The sequence below is a fragment of the Anguilla anguilla genome, chromosome 12 (genome assembly GCF_013347855.1).
Source record: "Anguilla anguilla isolate fAngAng1 chromosome 12, fAngAng1.pri, whole genome shotgun sequence".
In the NCBI taxonomy this organism is placed as follows: Eukaryota; Metazoa; Chordata; class Actinopteri; order Anguilliformes; family Anguillidae; genus Anguilla; species Anguilla anguilla.
In genome coordinates this window covers 2,390,421-2,408,183 of record NC_049212.1, presented here as the reverse complement: position 1 = coordinate 2,408,183, position 17,763 = coordinate 2,390,421, and the positions used below count along the sequence as shown (strand labels likewise).

The 17,763-nt window shown below is 41.6% G+C and overlaps 2 protein-coding genes across 2 annotated transcripts in view; both read left to right on the top strand.

The window, feature by feature from the left end:
- LOC118209722 overlaps positions 1–17,763 on the top strand; it is a 411,967-nt gene that overhangs the window by 82,780 nt on the left and 311,424 nt on the right. The window lies entirely within an intron of this gene.
- The window catches only part of LOC118209894 (NACHT, LRR and PYD domains-containing protein 3-like), a 178,251-nt gene continuing 172,059 nt past the window's right edge, over positions 11,572–17,763 (top strand). The window contains exons 1-2 of the mRNA XM_035385619.1: positions 11,572–11,618; positions 15,069–15,179. Coding sequence (XP_035241510.1) covers positions 11,572–11,618; positions 15,069–15,179 — 158 coding nt within the window. The remainder of the gene's footprint in view (positions 11,619–15,068; positions 15,180–17,763) is intronic.

The following is a 17,763-nucleotide window of genomic DNA, read 5'->3' as shown; positions in this document are numbered from 1 at the left end:
GAAAATTAATCACTTCTGTGCTGTGGGCGACACACTCGCTTACCACGGCCACGCAACCACGTGTAGAATTTAGCCTGGATTCACACTTTCCATAGGCAGGGGTGACTCACAAACACCCGGTCACAATAGGCTTAATACACAGGCCTATATCACAGTCAGCAGCACTGGTAACACATCATCAGCACTGATATTTATAACAAACAATCGTGTAACGTTACACAGACGTTATACCAAAAGACACAGTTTTTAAGCACAAACAACTGATCGCTTCTACACCGGTCAAGATATACGTTATCGTACCACTAGGTGGAGCGTTCCAGACTTCCGCAGTTTTGCCGTCCAATTCGCCAAGCCAATGGTAGTAAAACCCGTTTACTCACTTTTTTGGTCAGGAAAACAACGAAGTTCTGGAAGACAAATCCACCCTGCTCGCAGCGCCAAATTGTTGGTAACCAGAAATGTTGCCAAGAACAATAGTGACCGTCGTTCCAGGTAGAAGCAGATCCGAAGTTAGTGTTTAAAAATCAGGAAGCATTTATTATACAGAAAGCCAGCAACAGGGATTCACACAAAAATGTTCAATTCAACTGTTAGAGTTTGTGGAGTTTATACAGTTACATTTACATATATTCAAATTTGTGCGCAGAATACAGCATGAACTCTGATTGGTTGTTTGTTATACAGAGTTGCCCTATAGGCTGCAATTTCTACCACTGTGTCTTATTGGTTGTCTTTGTAAAACAATGGCGGACTCTCACATGCACGTGAGGTTTTGGAATACACAAATCTGTCTGTCTCCTACAGCACAAACTTTCTGTATCCTAACACAGGTAAATAAATCTGACATTTGTTTTACTCTGTTCTTGCAAAGCTTAACAATTTTCTTTAATATTATCTAAACATAAAGCACTCGTAACCAGGGTTTTGAAGAAAAAATTGACAGAGGTGAATTCAACATGATGGACTACCTCTTTGATGTCATACTTCAAGAGGTAAGATGTGAATGCTGAGTTATTGCTCACTGATATTGGCTGCATGATAAACAATAAGAGTGATGTGTGAAGGGGACTAGTGATTTGTGTTTTCTGTTTTAAAGGTCATCATCAGGATCTTGGAAAAGAATAAGGGCTTCAGCTGCTATCGGGCAGAATTTGCCATGGCCAGTGGATTTCACCATTAAAAGCTGAAGAAATGTGATAGTCTTGATTGTATTTATTTTGTATGTTTGATTAAAGAAAATCTATTGGCATAAGTGTTTTTTTGTTACATTACAGGCATTTGGCAGACGCTCTTATCCAAAGTGACGTACAACAAAGTGTATAACCATAACCAGGAACAAGTGTGTTGAAAACCCTAGAGAGAAGTACCGTTCCAAGTGCAGGGAACAACCACATAGTTCAACTTGGATCCTGAAAGTTAAACTGATTAATACTGACACAAACGAGAACAGCAACAACGCAGTCAATGCAAAAATACAAGCAGTAGTTAAGACGAGTGCATTAACTAAGTAACCTACGAAACAGCTACCTAGTTACAACCCTAAGCTTACAGTCAATTAAGAGATTACAGGGAGGTAGGGAGGTAGGGAGGGATGGGGAGAGGTGCAGCCTGAAGAGGTGAGTCTTCAGTTGTTGTTTGAAGTGGGTCAGTGTCTCAGCTGTTCTGACCTCCACAGGGAGGTCATTCCACCATCGTGGGGCCAGAACAGACAGGAGACGTGTTCGAGAAGCGCAGGTGCGAAGAGGGGTAGGTGCCAGGCATCCTGAGGTAATTGACTGCTTCTTATTGAATTTAATTATTTAATCTGAAAACCTGATATACAGCTTGTTTTGACTTGTTGGTTGATTCCACCAGTTTTCTGTAGACTGACCTATCAAAGAATTTGGCGATTTAATTGATAATTCTAATTTTAAACATAATTATTAAATGAAATCTAATAAAATATATTTTGCATGTAGGTTAAGTGAGGGGTTCTAGCATGCAATATCACTTGGTTCAGTATTCAGAGTGCTGAACATTTTAACAAGGACATTGCCTGTTGGAACCGCTGGATTCAGAACAGAAACATATTCTTAATTAATCCTTGCTTGTCCAACAACACCATGGATGGCGCAGGAGAGGTAGCAGGTTATAGCAGTTTACTAAGGTGGTCTGGGAGGATGAACAGCATGGGAAAGTGAGGAGGACCGATCGCTCAGTGGGTCAGACTGGTGGAAGATACCACAAGCCAGGCTTAGCTTCCTGATCAGGGCCAATTATGACACCCTGCCTTCTCCTCAGAACCTGCGCTAATGGTTTGGTGCAGATGAGACCGTCTGCTCTGTGCTGCCCCCAAACGAGGCCTGTGGCACATTCTGTCAGACTGTGAGACGGCTCCAGCACAGGGACACAGAACAGGCCTCCAGCACAGGGACATAGAGCAGGTCTGTCAGGCTGTGAGACGGCTCCAGCACAGGGACACAGAGCAGGTGTCTTTCGTAATACAAGCTTTGAGGTAGATGCAGAACACAGAATGTAAACTGATGTCATGAAGTATGGTCACTATAGATTGTTATGTTTTGGCCACACAGTTTTGCTTTTTGTGTATTTTTTGCATAATGATGGACTCCATTGTATGTATTTTGCCTTTTACAATAGACAATAGATTTTTATATTCAAAAGTCTGACTCCATATATTTATTATAGTAAATTGATACAGAACAGAACACAGGGTTATGATTACGGTACATCATTCCTAATACCTATTATAATGTAGGCAGCAAACCTTTACCTCATTGCTACTTGCATTATCAGAAAATGAGCTTTCATCCTCTGTTCAGATAGGAATTTGACAATTTATTAAAAAATCAGGTAATGATTAAATTATGTTGTTGAACATGTCCAATGTTATGATGCTGTGATAAGACATCACGCTGGTTATTTGCTGGCTATATGAGATTTTGAGCCCAAAATTAGGACTATAACATCCTGTGTTGAGGTCTGCAAATTGAGACACTGTGGTCACTTTGAGCCTCTTTGTGTCCCTGGAGTAGGGGCTCCCAGCCCAGCACACACTGGTGTAGAACAGGACACCGGCCACAATGATCTGGTAAAACATGGCCAGCATCCTGCTACACACACCGAAGGAGCGTAGCCTCCCCAGAAAGAAAAGCCTTCAGTCTAGTAGGGCCTCCAAATACATAAACCACAGTATCAAACCATCTGTCTATGTGTGTGCACGCGCGTGTATGTGTGTGTGTGTGTGTGTGTGTGTGTGTGTGTGTGTATGTCTAATATAACATTTTTTGTAAAGATCTGAAACTATGCACCAATATAGGAAAGCAGGATAGGGGAAAATATTTTTCATGGTACTGTACATGAGGTAGACAGGTTTCCTTTAACAGGCTTTAATACAAGGGGCACCAGGGAGACACACACCACACAGCCTGCAGAGGAATTCTCAAAAGTTTGCTAATGCCACACACCTGTATGGAGTATATTACCTTAACAGGAGTGAGCTCGTCTGAGTAAATGTTTCCCTGTTGTAATTACATCAAACACCCATGTGATAGAGCCAGAGCCATGACATGACCTTATGTTTCATCTTAAGGCTTTGCTTTAAAAAAAAAAATAATAATAAATACTGCTTTGGTACGATAACAAGCCTACACATTAATTGATTATTTTACTCTGCTTGGATGAGAAAAAGAAACATTTACGACATTTCAGGTTGTGAGCATATATTTTTGTAATGGAATAGGACAGAAAAGCTGTTTTTCATGCCAGAGGAAGAACTTTCATAGGTGGCTCTGACATGCAGTCATACGAACGCCCAAGGGGGGTCGCTAGAGAGCAGTGAAACGCAGATCCCTGTCTGGCTGAACCCTCCCGTACCCTAGGCAACACAGGCACCAATCGTGCGTCTCCCTGTGGAGCTACCGGCCACAGTCGGCACTGGCACGGTCCGAATTCGACCCGAGGCCGTGAGGCTCATCCATGCACCTCAGCATGGTGCCTTAACCGAATGAGCCATCCAGCAGCCCCAAGCCAAATTTCAATAAATGACAACTTATCAGCATCCAGAAGAAATACTAACTACCATACAGAACGCCAAATAATCACTGAATTGATAAGAACCACTGAAAGCAGGTACATGAGGTAGACAGGAAATCATCAGGCCAGAGGACATTTTACCACTGTAACAGAATTTAGTACAATACGCACCAGAGAAACACCCAATACACAGCATGCAGAGGCATTCTCCAAAGACTCACTAAGTTGTCTCAGTCTTGATAGTAGTTTCTAAGCATCACACCTCATATGGTCACATCTCACAAGCATGGAGGCTCTGTCTGTGATCACACATGCATGTTACATCACTAATTAGGCCTCTCACAACACAACAGCACAGTATAGTGCCTGGGATGGGGGCGGTATATCCCCATGGCGGGTGCCAGAGCTTTTCGGGTCCTCTGAGGAGTGCACTCGGGACGGCCCTGAGCTACATTCCATCCTCCCCGTAGCTCTTCATCACTCTTCGCCCTCATCGCCACGGTAACTGGGAATGTGGAGACTGGGACAAGGCCACAGGCCTAGGCAGAAGTGACCAGGAGTGCATACAGAAATACAGAAACATACACTCCCCTTCACTACCTTAAGCCTTCAAGAAGCTATACACTGCAGAACAGTCTGAAGTGCATTAATCACTGCAGGTTTCCCACTGAATCTACAGGAACTGAGGCGGAGCAGTGAAAGAATGGGCAGTGATTCACTATGTACACTCATATAGACATGAAAACTGTTTCTCTGATCGATGTAACATTTAATAATTTGCAAAAGATTTTAGTTTACAGTCACATCTACAGCAATTTATTATGACATGAGAATGCTTGTGGAGCTCTTGGGAAGAAAAATTATGTTGTGTTTCCTTTAAACAGCCACTAGATGGTAATGGAAGTTCAATGTCATGCTATTTGTCATGTTTGGGCTGTGGCAAACAGAATCTGCATAACAAATACACAAGCAGCAATAATCATTTTGCAGAGTTCTGAGAGCTAGCCTTGCAATAGCTTGTCAATAAATCGATTACACAAGCTTTCTCTGATCAGCATAAAGTTTGGGTTTTTGTGCATTACTGCTGCACTACGAGTGTCATCAAATTATTGTTGCTGTAGACATCATAAATGGTTGCATGTTTTCACTTGTGAGCAAGAACATGGACACTGATTCTTATTCTGAAGGGACCCATTATGTTGTGTAAAATAATAGATTCAGTGTTGGCTTTTAAACATCTGTAGACAGACTTGTGTAATTCTTTCTTTATTAGGAGTATATGGACACAGTGACCCAGTACCCAGAGGAAAACAGCACAAACACAGGAACATGCTAGAGGACGCGAACCCAGGACTCGAACCCTGCTTTTTAAAAAAAATTTTTTATCGTCACACAGATTGTTTTGCTGTGTGTGACTTCAGGAGAACACATTTTGCCCAGAATTGAATTAAAGAGCATCAGAGCTCTTACTTCTCTCTAGAGAGTCACAAATAAACACTAATGTGGCTAAAACCAGACCCTAAGCCAAGCCTCACTGTGAAACATTGGGCTTCAGTCACTGCAAGACTTACTTGAACCAATAAAGAAGCAGTCTCGCATAGCCAGACCTATCTCCACACTTCGTGCCAGCGCTGGAGAAAGGTCTGATTCAAGCCGTTGTCATTCCAGTATAGGGGAAAAAACGCTATGGATTGTTTGTATTTCTTTAATCCAATCACAATCGTCTTGGGCGCTGCTAAGACCAGGATGCATCGACGGAGCCCGTGAAAACGGTAACACGCAGATAGCGGAAGGGGAGGAGAATTCCGACTGAAATAGTTGGCCAATGGCGGGTTTATACCCGCAGTCTGGGTCCTGTGAGTCAGACTAGTAAAGAAGTAAATAAATAAAAATTTAAAAAGTCGAAAGTGAGAGTTTCAAACGTCCTTTAAAAGACGGAGGACAAAGAGGATGCAGTAAAAAAGAATTAAATTCGTTAAAAGAACTGAGTAAGTAGTCTTGATGGGGAGAATAGAAGCTAGATGAGAAGGGGTGCTTGGAGGAATAGTAATCTGTAGCTATGATCTCAATAATGCTTAATTTAGTGAAATAAAACAAACAATAAAATGGCGCCCGAGGAGTGGACGAGGAGTATACTTTTTTCAAACATTTGGGACCAAAAACAAAAAAATACCTTTTCAAATGTATTTTTAAAAGTTTAACGTTTATTTTAGCATTTATTTGGTATTTTATTATCATTTTACCTATTTGAATATGACGGATGTCACAGGCCCGTCGTCGGCTACATTATGAGACCTGCTAGGCCTACTGTAACAAAAACAGACCGAACATTTAACTGTGCGGGTTGAGAAGTCAAAATGTTATTTTTGCTCTGTATTCACACAGTTTGGATTAAGACAAATTAACCTGATGTCTGCCATGTTAAAGTCGGTGGTCGGTAGTTAATTCACGTATGGAGCTTTCATAGTTGGTCTTCTATTATTTGAAACGAGATATTAGCTTCCGTAGGCTATACAAGAGCATGTTAAAAAGATGCTTAAAGGATATTAATTAGCATATTTGCTATCCAACTCTGACTAGTTTCAATTCACAAAGACCTAGTGGCCATGTCCTTACCAATTAATTATGTTCTATTGAATTCGTACAAGTTTCAATGATAATACATTATCAAACTACTTTAACAACAATTACTTTAATAGTAGCAAGAACTGAAAAGAACTGCGGTTATAGTTGCGTTAAGACGCCGTTTCTTGTGTGAACCACAAGATGACAGCATGTAGCTGTGCATGTAGGTCTACTTAAAATGACGAAAGCGTCTGATTTTAAAAGCACAACGTCAGACCGAATTTACGTTTTGACAGAGTTGGATTGAAGTTGAAATTGAAATACAACATAAATTGTACTGCAGCGATTTCGAATCGAATTGCAACGACTTAGAAACGAGAATACACGATAAAATGACTTTTATGAGATAGAATTGGGCTTACTTAAGAAGAAATAATGATTTGCTTTCATGAATTATTGATTTGGGTCGTTTTTGCATGTTTTCCAAGAAGATTTCTAACGAGCATGTTCGTGTTTGTTAAATGTATGTAAATAAAATGAACAGAGTGATCAACACCCGCATGTATAAAAGACATTATGCTGATCTCAGGCCAAAGGAACTGTCATGCTCTTCCATTGCATGCTGCTTCATTGGAGTTTATAACGGAGGCAACCTGTTTATGAAATCCATTTTTCATAAAAAGCAACAAACTAACAAATTAAGAAAATAAATGGTTGTTGACCTTCAAAAATAAGGAAATGGATCAAAAACTAAACAAAGAAATATACAACTTACTACTGTGAGACCAAACATTAATTTAAAACCACTGGAGTAGAGTTAAACCTGTCCAGTAGAGGGCGCTAGTGTATCTTGGCCCCATGCTCAGTGAGGTAGATGGTTCAGGGAGCAAAGAATCCAGTGGCCACAGTTGGAGAATTACAGAACTTGGCTGCATCGGGGGGTCACCAAATTTCTGTTAATTGCTATATTTAGATGCTCCAAAATTAGATGCTACCTCCATGCCAAAAGGCTATTTGGAATGGTTTCAGGAAAAATGGTTTTACTGGGAGTAATCGACTGTTTCAAGAATCTAAATGGTCTCATCTACTGTGCTCCGGAGTGATGACATTAGAGCTCTTTGGCCAAGCATAGCTGTTATTCCATTTGTGGCCTTTCTGTTAGCTTGAACTAGTCTGCCCATTCTCCTTTGATCTCTAATTAATAAGGTGTTTTTTGTTTATCACACCATTCTCTGTAAACTCTAGAGACTGTGCTGCATGAAAATCCCAGGAGGGCAGCTGTTTCTGTGATGCTGAAACCACTACGTCTGACACCATCCATCTGGCACCGACAGTCATGCCACAGTCAAAGTCGCTTAGATCACACATCTTGTCCCTTACAATATTTGCTCAAACAAAAAGCTGAACATCTTCACTATGTCTGCATACTTTATATATTGAGTTGCAGTCACATGATTTGCTGTTTGGTGGAGTAGGGTATTTGCATTAACAAGCAGGTATACCTAATAAAGTGGCCAGTATATTATACACAGGATATGGGTTTGGTGTTGATTTAGGGAGGTGTGTACAGAAACAAGCCACATACCTACTGTTAAATACGGTGGGGGATCTTTAATGTTATGGGGCTGTTCTGCTCCCACTGGTCCTGGGGCCCTTGTTAAGGACTATAGCATCATGAACTCTACCCAGGTACCAGGACATTTTAGCCAAAAAACCTGGTTGCCTCTGCCAGCAGACTGAAAGTGGCTAGTGGATCTTCCAGCAAAACTGTGACCTCGATCACACATTAATATTCACAAATAACTCATTAATTAATCACTTAAGCCACATTTTGCAATGGCTACAGTCTCCAGACTTGAACTATATTGGAAACCTGCGGTTTTAATTGAACAGGACAGGTCTGAAGCAGAGACCCAGAGGTATTAAAGAACTGGATAGAGGAAGGGTCTAAGATCTCTCCCAATGTGTTCTCCAGTCTTATTGGACATTATATAAAAAGACTCAGTGTCATTATCCTTGCAAGGGGAGGGTGAACAAACTACTGATAAGATAAGAAAAGATAAAATGACACTTTATTAATCCCCGGGGGGGGGGGGGGGGGGGGGGGGGGGGAATTCGGGTGTTACAGCAGCAGAGAGTGAGTACAAAAGAAGCAGAAAAAGCCAAATATACATACTATACATAGTAATACATAGTATACATACACTCACAGGCCACTTTATTAGGTACACCTTGCTAGTACCGGGTTGGTCTTCTGCAGCTGTAGCCCATCTGCTTCAAGGTTCGACATGTTGTGCGTTTGTTCTTCTGCATACCTCGGTTGTAACGAGTGGTTATTTGAGTTACTGTTGCCTTTCTGTCAGCTCGAATCAGTCTGGCCATTCTCCTCTGACCTCTGCCATAAACAAGGCATTTTTGCCCAGGGAACTGCCGCTCACTGGATATTTTCTCTTTTTCCTTTCTCTGTAAATCCTACAGAGATTGTTGTGCGTGAAAATGCCAGTAGATCAGCAGTTTCTGAAATACTCCAACCAGCCCGTCTGGCACCAACAACCATGCCACATTCAGTCACTTAAATCACCTTTCTTCCCCATTCTGATGCTTGGTTTGAACTTCAGCAGATCGTCTTAACCATGTCTACATGCCTAAATGCATTGAGTTGCTGCCACGTGATTGGCTGATTAGATATTTGCGTTAACTAGCAGTTGAACAGGTGTACCTAATAAAGTGGCAGGTGAGTGTAGTATTTATAATATAGTAATAATAATAAAAAAAACAAGTGAAACATGTAAAGGAAAATAAATAACTATTTCAATGAACCCAGGGGTGTCAATAATTGTGACACTTATTTTCTGGAAATAAATGTATGATCTGAAAAATTTTGGTTGATTCCATTGAATCGTTAATAAAAAATATTTAGCAAGTTGGACAATCAATATATAATGACATTTATGCAATACAATTGTTCATCATTAGCATCATCAAACATTTGAGGTGGCTGTTTAGAACATGTTTAGGGCCCATTTCAGTTCTGGATTGCTTACTGTCAACACCGCGGCGTGTTGTATATGTGTGTCTCTGTGTTCAGTGTGTTCTCATTTTGTGTGTTTTCAGCTTGGCTGGTTTGGGATAGAACCCACATGTGGTCTAAACTGGTCAGATGTGTTCCAGTCTCCTGAGATAGGGGGCGCTGTTTATAAAATGAGTCTCTCAGAGGAGCCAGACACCAAAGGAGAACCCTCAGCACTGAGAGGAAGAGGTACAAGTGCATGAACCAGATATTTAATGTGCTGTGAGTTAGAGCTGCAGCTAGAGGATAAGTTTATCTGGAAGGACTGTTTCCATGTGCTGTGAGTTAGAGCTGCAGTTAGAGGATAAGTTTAACTGAAAGCTCTGTTTCCATGTGCTGTGTGTTAGAGCTGCAGTAAGAGGATGAGTTTATCTGGAAGGACTGTTTCCATGTGCTGTGAGTTAGAGCTGCAGTTAGAGGATAAGTTTATCTGGAAGGACTGTTTCCATGTGCTGTGAGTTAGAGCTGCAGTTAGAGGATAAGTTTAACTGAAAGCTCTGTCTCCATGTGCTGTGAGTTAGAGCTGCAGTTAGAGGATGAGTTTAACTGGAAGCTCTGTCTCCATGTGCTGTGAGTTTGAGCTGCAGTAAGTGGATGAGTTTAACTGGATGTTGTGTCTCCATGTTTTGTTCACAGGGTCCAGGTAGAAAGAGCGGGGTCACCTGTACCCAGCTGTCTGTCTATGAAGAGTGATCGTTCAATGGATCATCCAATCACATTCAGGGGAGAGTTCGCTGGTGATCAAAGGTAATTAAAGAGTTTCAAATTGACAGTAATGTTTAATTATACTCCAATATTACTGGCACCTGTCTGTTGTCGGTGGGTGTATTACGACTTTCAGATCTAGGTGGGGGTTATTATTGCACATATCGCTGTAGGTTTGTGATTTATATCACATTCAGGTGTAGGTGAGGTGTATTTTGTCATATTCATTTGTGCTGTGAGTTAGAGCTGCAGTAAGAGGATGAATTTAACTGGAAGCTCTGTCCCAATGTGCTGTGAGTTAGAGCTGCAGTAAGAGGATGAGTTTAACTGGAAGCTCTCTCTCCATGTGCTGTGAGTAAGAGCTGTCGTAAGAAGATGAGTTTAACTGGAAGCTCTGTCTTCATGTGTTGTGAGTTAGAGCTGCAGTAAGAGGACTAGTTTAACTGGATGTTGTTTCTCCATGTTTTGTTCACAGGGTCCAGGTAGAAAGAGCAGGGTCACCTGTACCCAGCTGTCTGTCTATGAAGAGTGATAGTTAAATGGATCATCCAATCACATTCAGGGGAGAGTTTGCAGGTGATCAAAGGTAATTAAAGAGGTTCAAATTGACAGTACTGTTTAATTATACTTCAATGTTACTGGCACCTTTCTGTTGTCGGTGGGTGTATTAAGACTTTCAGATCTAGGTGGGGGTTATTATTGCACATATAGCTGTAGGTTTGTGATTTATATCACATTCAGGTGTAGGTGAGGTGTATTTTGTCATATTCATTTGTGCTGTGAGTTAGAGCTGCAGTAAGAGGATGAGTTTAACTGGAAGCTCTGTCCCAATGTGCTGTGAGTTAGAGCTGCAATAAGAGGATGAGTTTAACTGGAATCTCTGTCTCCAAGTGCTGTGAGTTAGAGCTGCAGTAAGAGGATGAGTTTAACTGAAAGCTCTGTCTCCATGTGCTGTGAGTTAGAGCTGCAGTAAGGGGCTGAGTTTAACTGTAAGCTCTGTCTCCATGTGCTGTGAGTTAGAGCTGCAGTAAGAGGATGAGTTTAACTGGAAGCTCTGTCTCCATGTGCTGTGAGTTAGAGCTACAGTAAGAGGACGAGTTTAACTGGATGTTGTTTCTCCATGTTTTGTTCACAGGGTCCAGGTAGAAAGAGCAGGGTCACCTGTACCCAGCTGTCTGTCTATGAAGAGTGATAGTTCAATGGATCATCCAATCACATTCAGGGGAGAGTTCGCAGGTGATCAAAGGTAATTAAAGAGTTTCAAATTGACAGTATTGTTTAATTATACTTCAATGTTACTGGCTCCTTTCTATTTTCGGTGGGTGTATTAAGACTTTCAGATCTAAGTTGGGGTTATTATTGCACATATAGCTGTAGGTTTGTGATTTATATCACATTCAGGTGTAGGTGAGGTGTATTTTGTCATATTCATTTGTGCTGTGAGTTAGAGCTGCAGTAAGAGGATGAGTTTAACTGGAAGCTCTGTCTCCATGTGCTGTGAGTTAGAGCTGCAGTAAGAGGATGAGTTTAACTGGAAGCTCTGTCTCCATGTGCTGTGATTTAGAGCTGCAGTAAGAGGATTGTCTTTTACATTTATAACTTATTGCACCTATGTTAAATATTACTCTTGACCATCCCCAGTGGAATATCACACAAACACTATAAAGCAGCTTCTATTTAAACGTTTTAAATATGCTTTCAGGTTTCATTTCTGGCGTGTTTGGGAGCAAGGGCTCGATTTTAATCTGCACTTGGAGGATGAGTTTAACTGGAAGCTCTATCTCCATGTGCTGTGAGTTAGAGCTGCAGTAAGAGGATGAGTTTAACTGGAAGCTCTGTCTCCATGTGCTGTGAGTTAGAGCTGCAGTAAGAGGATGAGTTTAACTGGAAGCTCTGTCTCCATGTGCTGTGAGTTAGAGCTGCAGTAAGAGGATGAGTTTAACTGTAAGCTCTGTCTCCATGTGCTGTGAGTTAGAGCTGCAGTAAGAGGACGAGATTAACTGGAAGCTCTGTCTCCATGTCCTGTGAGTTAGAGCTGCAGTAAGAGGATGAGTTTAACTAGATGTTGTTTCTCCATGTTTTGTTCACAGGGTCCAGGTAGGAAGAGCGGGGTCACCTGTACCCAGCTGTCTGTCTATGAAGAGTGATCGTTCAATGGATCATCCAATCACATTCAGGGGAGAGTTCGCAGGTGATCAAAGGTAATTAAAGAGTTTCAAATTGACAGTGATCTTTAATTATACTCCAATATTACTGGCACCTTTCTGTTGTCGGTGGGTGTATTACGACTTTCAGATCTAGGTGGGGGTTATTATTGCACATATCGCTGTAGGTTTGTGATTTATATCACATTCAGGTGTAGGTGAGGTGCATTTTGTCATATTCATTTGTGCTGTGAGTTAGAGCTCCAGTAAAAGGATGAGTTTAACTGGAAGCTCTGTCTCCCTGTGTTGTGAGTTAGAGCTGCAGTAAGAGGATGAGTTTAACTGGAAGCTCTGTCTCCATGTGCTGTGAGTCAGAGCTGTCGTAAGAAGATGAGTTTAACTGGAAGCTCTGTCTCCATGTGTTGTGAGTTAGAGCTGCAGTAAGAGGATGAGTTTAACTGTAAGCTCTGTCTCCATGTGTTGTGAGTTAGAGCTACAGTAAGAGGACGAGTTTAACTGGATGTTGTTTCTCCATGTTTTGTTCGCAGGGTCCAGGTAGAAAGAGCAGGGTCACCTGTACCCAGCTGTCTGTCCATGAAGAGTGATAGTACAATTGATCATCCAATCACATTCAGGGGAGAGTTCGCAGGTGATCAAAGGTAATTAAAGAGTTTCAAATTGACAGTACTGTTTAATTATACTTCAATGTTACTGGCACCTTTCTATTGTCGGTGGGTGTATTAAGACTTTCAGATCTAGGTCGGGGTTATTATTGCACATATAGCTGTAGGTTTGTGATTTATATCACATTCAGGTGTAGGTGAGGTGTATTTTGTCATATTCATTTGTGCTGTGAGTTAGAGCTGCAGTAAGAGGATGAGTTTAACTGGAAGCTCTGTCTCCATGTGCTGTGAGTTCGAGCTGCAGTAAGAGGATGAGTTTAACTGGAAGCTCTGTCTCCATGTGCTGTGAGTTATAGCTGCAGTAAAAGGATGAGTTTAACTGGAAGCTCTGTCTCCATGTGCTGTGAGTTAGAGCTGCAGTAAGAGGATTGTCTTTTACATTTATTACTTATTGCACCTATGCCAAATATTACTCTTGATTATCCACAGTGGAATATCACACAAACACAATAAATCAGCTTCTATTTAAACGTTTTAAATATGCTTTCAGGTTTCATTTCTGGCGTGTTTGGGAGCAAGGGCTCGATTTTAATCTGCACTTGGAGGATGAGTTTAACTGGAAGCTCTGTCTCCATGTGCTGAGAGTTAGAGCTGCAGTAAGAGGATGAGTTTAACTGTAAGCTCTATCTCGATGTGCTGTGAGTTAGAACTGCAGTAAGAGGATGAGTTTAACTGGAAGCTCTGTCTCCATGTGCTGTGAGTTAGAGCTGCAGTAAGAGGATGAGTTTAACTGGAAGCTCTGTCTCCATATGCTGTGAGTTAGAGCTGCAGTAAGAGGATGAGTTTAACTGGAAGCTCTGTCTCCATGTGCTGTGAGTTAGAGCTGCAGTAAGAGGATGAGTTTAACTGGAAGCTCTGTCTCCATGTGCTGTGAGTTAGAGCTGCAGTAAGAGGATGAGTATAACTGGAAGCTCTGTCTCCATGTGCTGTGAGTTAGAGCTCCAGTAAAAGTATGAGTTTAACTGGAAGCTCTGTCTCCCTGTGTTGTGAGTTAGTGCTGCAGTAAGAGGATGAGTATAACTGGAAGCTCTCTCTCCATGTGCTGTGAGTCAGAGCTGTCGTAAGAAGATGAGTTTAACTGGAAGCTCTGTCTCCATGTGTTGTGAGTTAGAGCTGCAGTAAGAGGATGAGTTTAACTGTAAGCTCTGTCTCCATGTGTTGTGAGTTAGAGCTACAGTAAGAGGACGAGTTTAACTGGAAGCTCTGTCTCCATGTGCTGTGAGTTAGAGCTGCAGTAAGGGGCTGAGTTTAACTGGAAGCTCTGTCTTCTTGTGCTGTGAGTTAGAGCTGCAGTAAGAGGATGAGTTTAACTGGAAGCTCTGTCTCCATATGCTGTGAGTTAGAGCTGCAGTAAGAGGATGAGTTTAACTGGAAGCTCTGTCTCCATGTGCTGTGAGTTAGAGCTGCAGTAAGAGGATGAGTTTAACTGGAAGCTCTGTCTCCATGTGCTGTGATTTAGAGCTGCAGTAAGAGGATTGTCTTTTACATTTATAACTTATTGCACCTATGTTAAATATTACTCTTGACCATCCCCAGTGGAATATCACACAAACACAATAAAGCAGCTTCTATTTAAACGTTTTAAATATGCTTTCAGGTTTCATTTCTTGCGTGTTTGGGAGCAAGGGCTCGATTTTAATCTGCACTTGAAGGATGAGTTTAACTGGAAGCTCTATCTCCATGTGCTGTGAGTTAGAGCTGCAGTAAGAGGATGAGTTTAACTGGAAGCTCTGTCTTCTTGTGCTGTGAGTTAGAGCTGCAGTAAGAGGATGAGTTTAACTGGAAGCTCTATCTCCATGTGTTCTGAGTTAGAGCTGCAGTAAGAGGATGAGTTTAACTGGATGTTGTGTCTCCATGTTTTGTTCACAGGGTCCAGGTAGAAAGAGCAGGGTCACCTGTACCCAGCTGTCTGTCTATGAAGAGTGATCGTTCAATGGATCATCCAGTCACATTCAGGGGAGAGTTCGCAGTTGATCAAAGGTAATTAAAGAGGTTCAAATTGACAGTACTGTTTAATTATACTTCAATGTTACTGCCATCTTTCTGTTGTCGGTGGGTGTATTACGACTTTCAGATCTAGGTGGGGGTTATTATTGCACATATCGCTGTAGGTTTGTGATTTATATCACATTCAGGTGTAGGTGAGGTGTATTTTGTCATATTCATTTGTGCTGTGAGTTAGAGCTGCAGTAAGAGGATGAATTTAACTGGAAGCTCTGTCCCAATGTGCTGTGAGTTAGAGCTGCAGTAAGAGGATGAGTTTAACTGGAAGCTCTGTCCCAATGTGCTGTGAGTTAGAGCTGCAGTTAGAGGATGAGTTTAACTGGAAGCTCTGTCTCCATGTGCTGTGAGTCAGAGCTGTCGTAAGAAGATGAGTTTAACTGGAAGCTCTGTCTCCATGTGTTGTGAGTTAGAGCTGCAGTAAGAGGACGAGTTTAACTGGATGTTGTTTCTCCATGTTTTGTTCACAGGGTCCAGGTAGAAAGAGCAGGGTCACCTGTACCCAGCTGTCTGTCTATGAAGAGTGATAGTTCAATGGATCATCCAATCACATTCAGGGGAGAGTTCGCAGGTGATCAAAGGTAATTAAAGAGGTTCAAATTGACAGTACTGTTTAATTATACTTCAATGTTACTGGCACCTTTCTGTTATCGGTGGGTGTATGGAGACTTTCAGATCTAGGTGGGGGTTATTATTGCACATATAGCTGTAGGTTTGTGATTTATATCACATTCAGGTGTAGGTGAGGTGTATTTAGTCATATTCATTTGTGCTGTGAGTTAGAGCTGCAGTAAGAGGATGAGTTTAACTGGAAGCTCTGTCTCCATGTGCTGTGAGTTAGAGCTGCAGTAAGAGGATGAGTTTAACTGGAAGCTCTGTCTCCATGTGCTGTGATTTAGAGCTGCAGTAAGAGGATGAGTTTAACTGGAAGCTCTGTCTCCATGTGCTGAGAGTTAGATCTGCAGTAAGAGGATGAGTTTAACTGGAAGCTCTGTCCCAATATGCTGTGAGTCAGAGCTGCAGTAAGATGATGAGTTTAACTGGAAGCTCTATCTCCATGTGCTGTGAGTTAAAGCTGCAGTAAGAGGATGAGTTTAACTGGAAGCTCTGTCTCCATGTGCTGTGAATTAGAGCTGCAGTAAGAGGATGAGTTTAACTGGAAGCTCTGTCTCCATGTGCTGTGAGTTAGAGCTGCAGTTAGAGGATGAGTTTAACTGGAAGCTCTGTCTCCATGTGCTGTGAGTTAGAGCCGCAGTAAGAGGATAAGTTTAACTGGAAGCTCTGCCTCCATGTGCTGTGAGTTACGTTTGCATGACATTATAAAATGCTAAGATTACAAAATACAGGGCCAAGTGACTTGAAAGAATTGAGGAAATATTGGGTAGCATTGCTTTGGAATACATCTTATGTAATTTCGGTGAGACAAGATAACCTATATTGTTTGTAGTACCGTAACTTGGCGTCATTTTGATATCAATACTTTTAATGGCAGGCCTGGATTTTGTCAGTTTGAATGAATGAGTTATAGACGGTGTATTTCTTGTATGTGTGAGTAACTTGGCATTTTTGTACGCTGAAAACGTGTTTTCCATGTGCTGTGATTTAGAGCTGCAGTAAGAGGATTGTCTTTTACTTTTATAACTTATTGCACCTATGCCAAATATTACTCTTGACCATCCCCAGTGGAATATCACACAAACACAATAAATCAGCTTCTATTTAAACGTTTTAAATATGCTTTCAGGTTTTATTTCTGGCGTGTTTGGGAGCAAGGGCTCGATTTTAATCTGCACTTGGAGGATGAGTTTAACTGGAAGCTCTGTCTCCATGTGCTGTGAGTTAGAGCTGCAGTAAGAGGATGAGTTTAACTGGAAGCTCTATCTCGATGTGCTGTGAGTTAGAGCTGCAGTAAAAGGATGAGTTTAACTGGAAGCTCTATCTCCATGTGCTGTGAGTTAGAGCTGCAGTTAGAGGATGAGTATAACTGGAAGCTCTGTCTCCATGTACTGTGAGTTAGAGCTCCAGTAAGATGATGAGTTTTACTGGAAGCTCTGTCTCCATATGCTGTGAGTTCGAGCTGCAGTAAGAGGATGAGTTTAACTGGAAGCTCTGTCTTCTTGTGCTGTGAGTTAGAGCTGCAGTAAGAGGATGAGTTTAACTGGAAGCTCTGTCTCCATGTGCTGTGAGTTAGAGCTGCAGTAAGAGGACGAGATTAACTGGAAGCTCTGTCTCCATGTCCTGTGAGTTAGAGCTACAGTAAGAGGATGAGTTTAACTAGATGTTGTTTCTCCATGTTTTGTTCACAGGGTCCAGGTAGAAAGAGCGAGGTCACCTGTACCCAGCTGTCTGTCTATGAAGAGTGATCGTTCAATGGATCATCCAATCACATTCAGGGGAGAGTTCGCAGGTGATCAAAGGTAATTAAAGAGTTTCAAATTGACAGTGATCTTTAATTATACTCCAATATTACTGGCACCTTTCTGTTGTCGGTGGGTGTATTACGACTTTCAGATCTAGGTTGGGGTTATTATTGCACATAGCTGTAGGTTTGTGATTTATATCA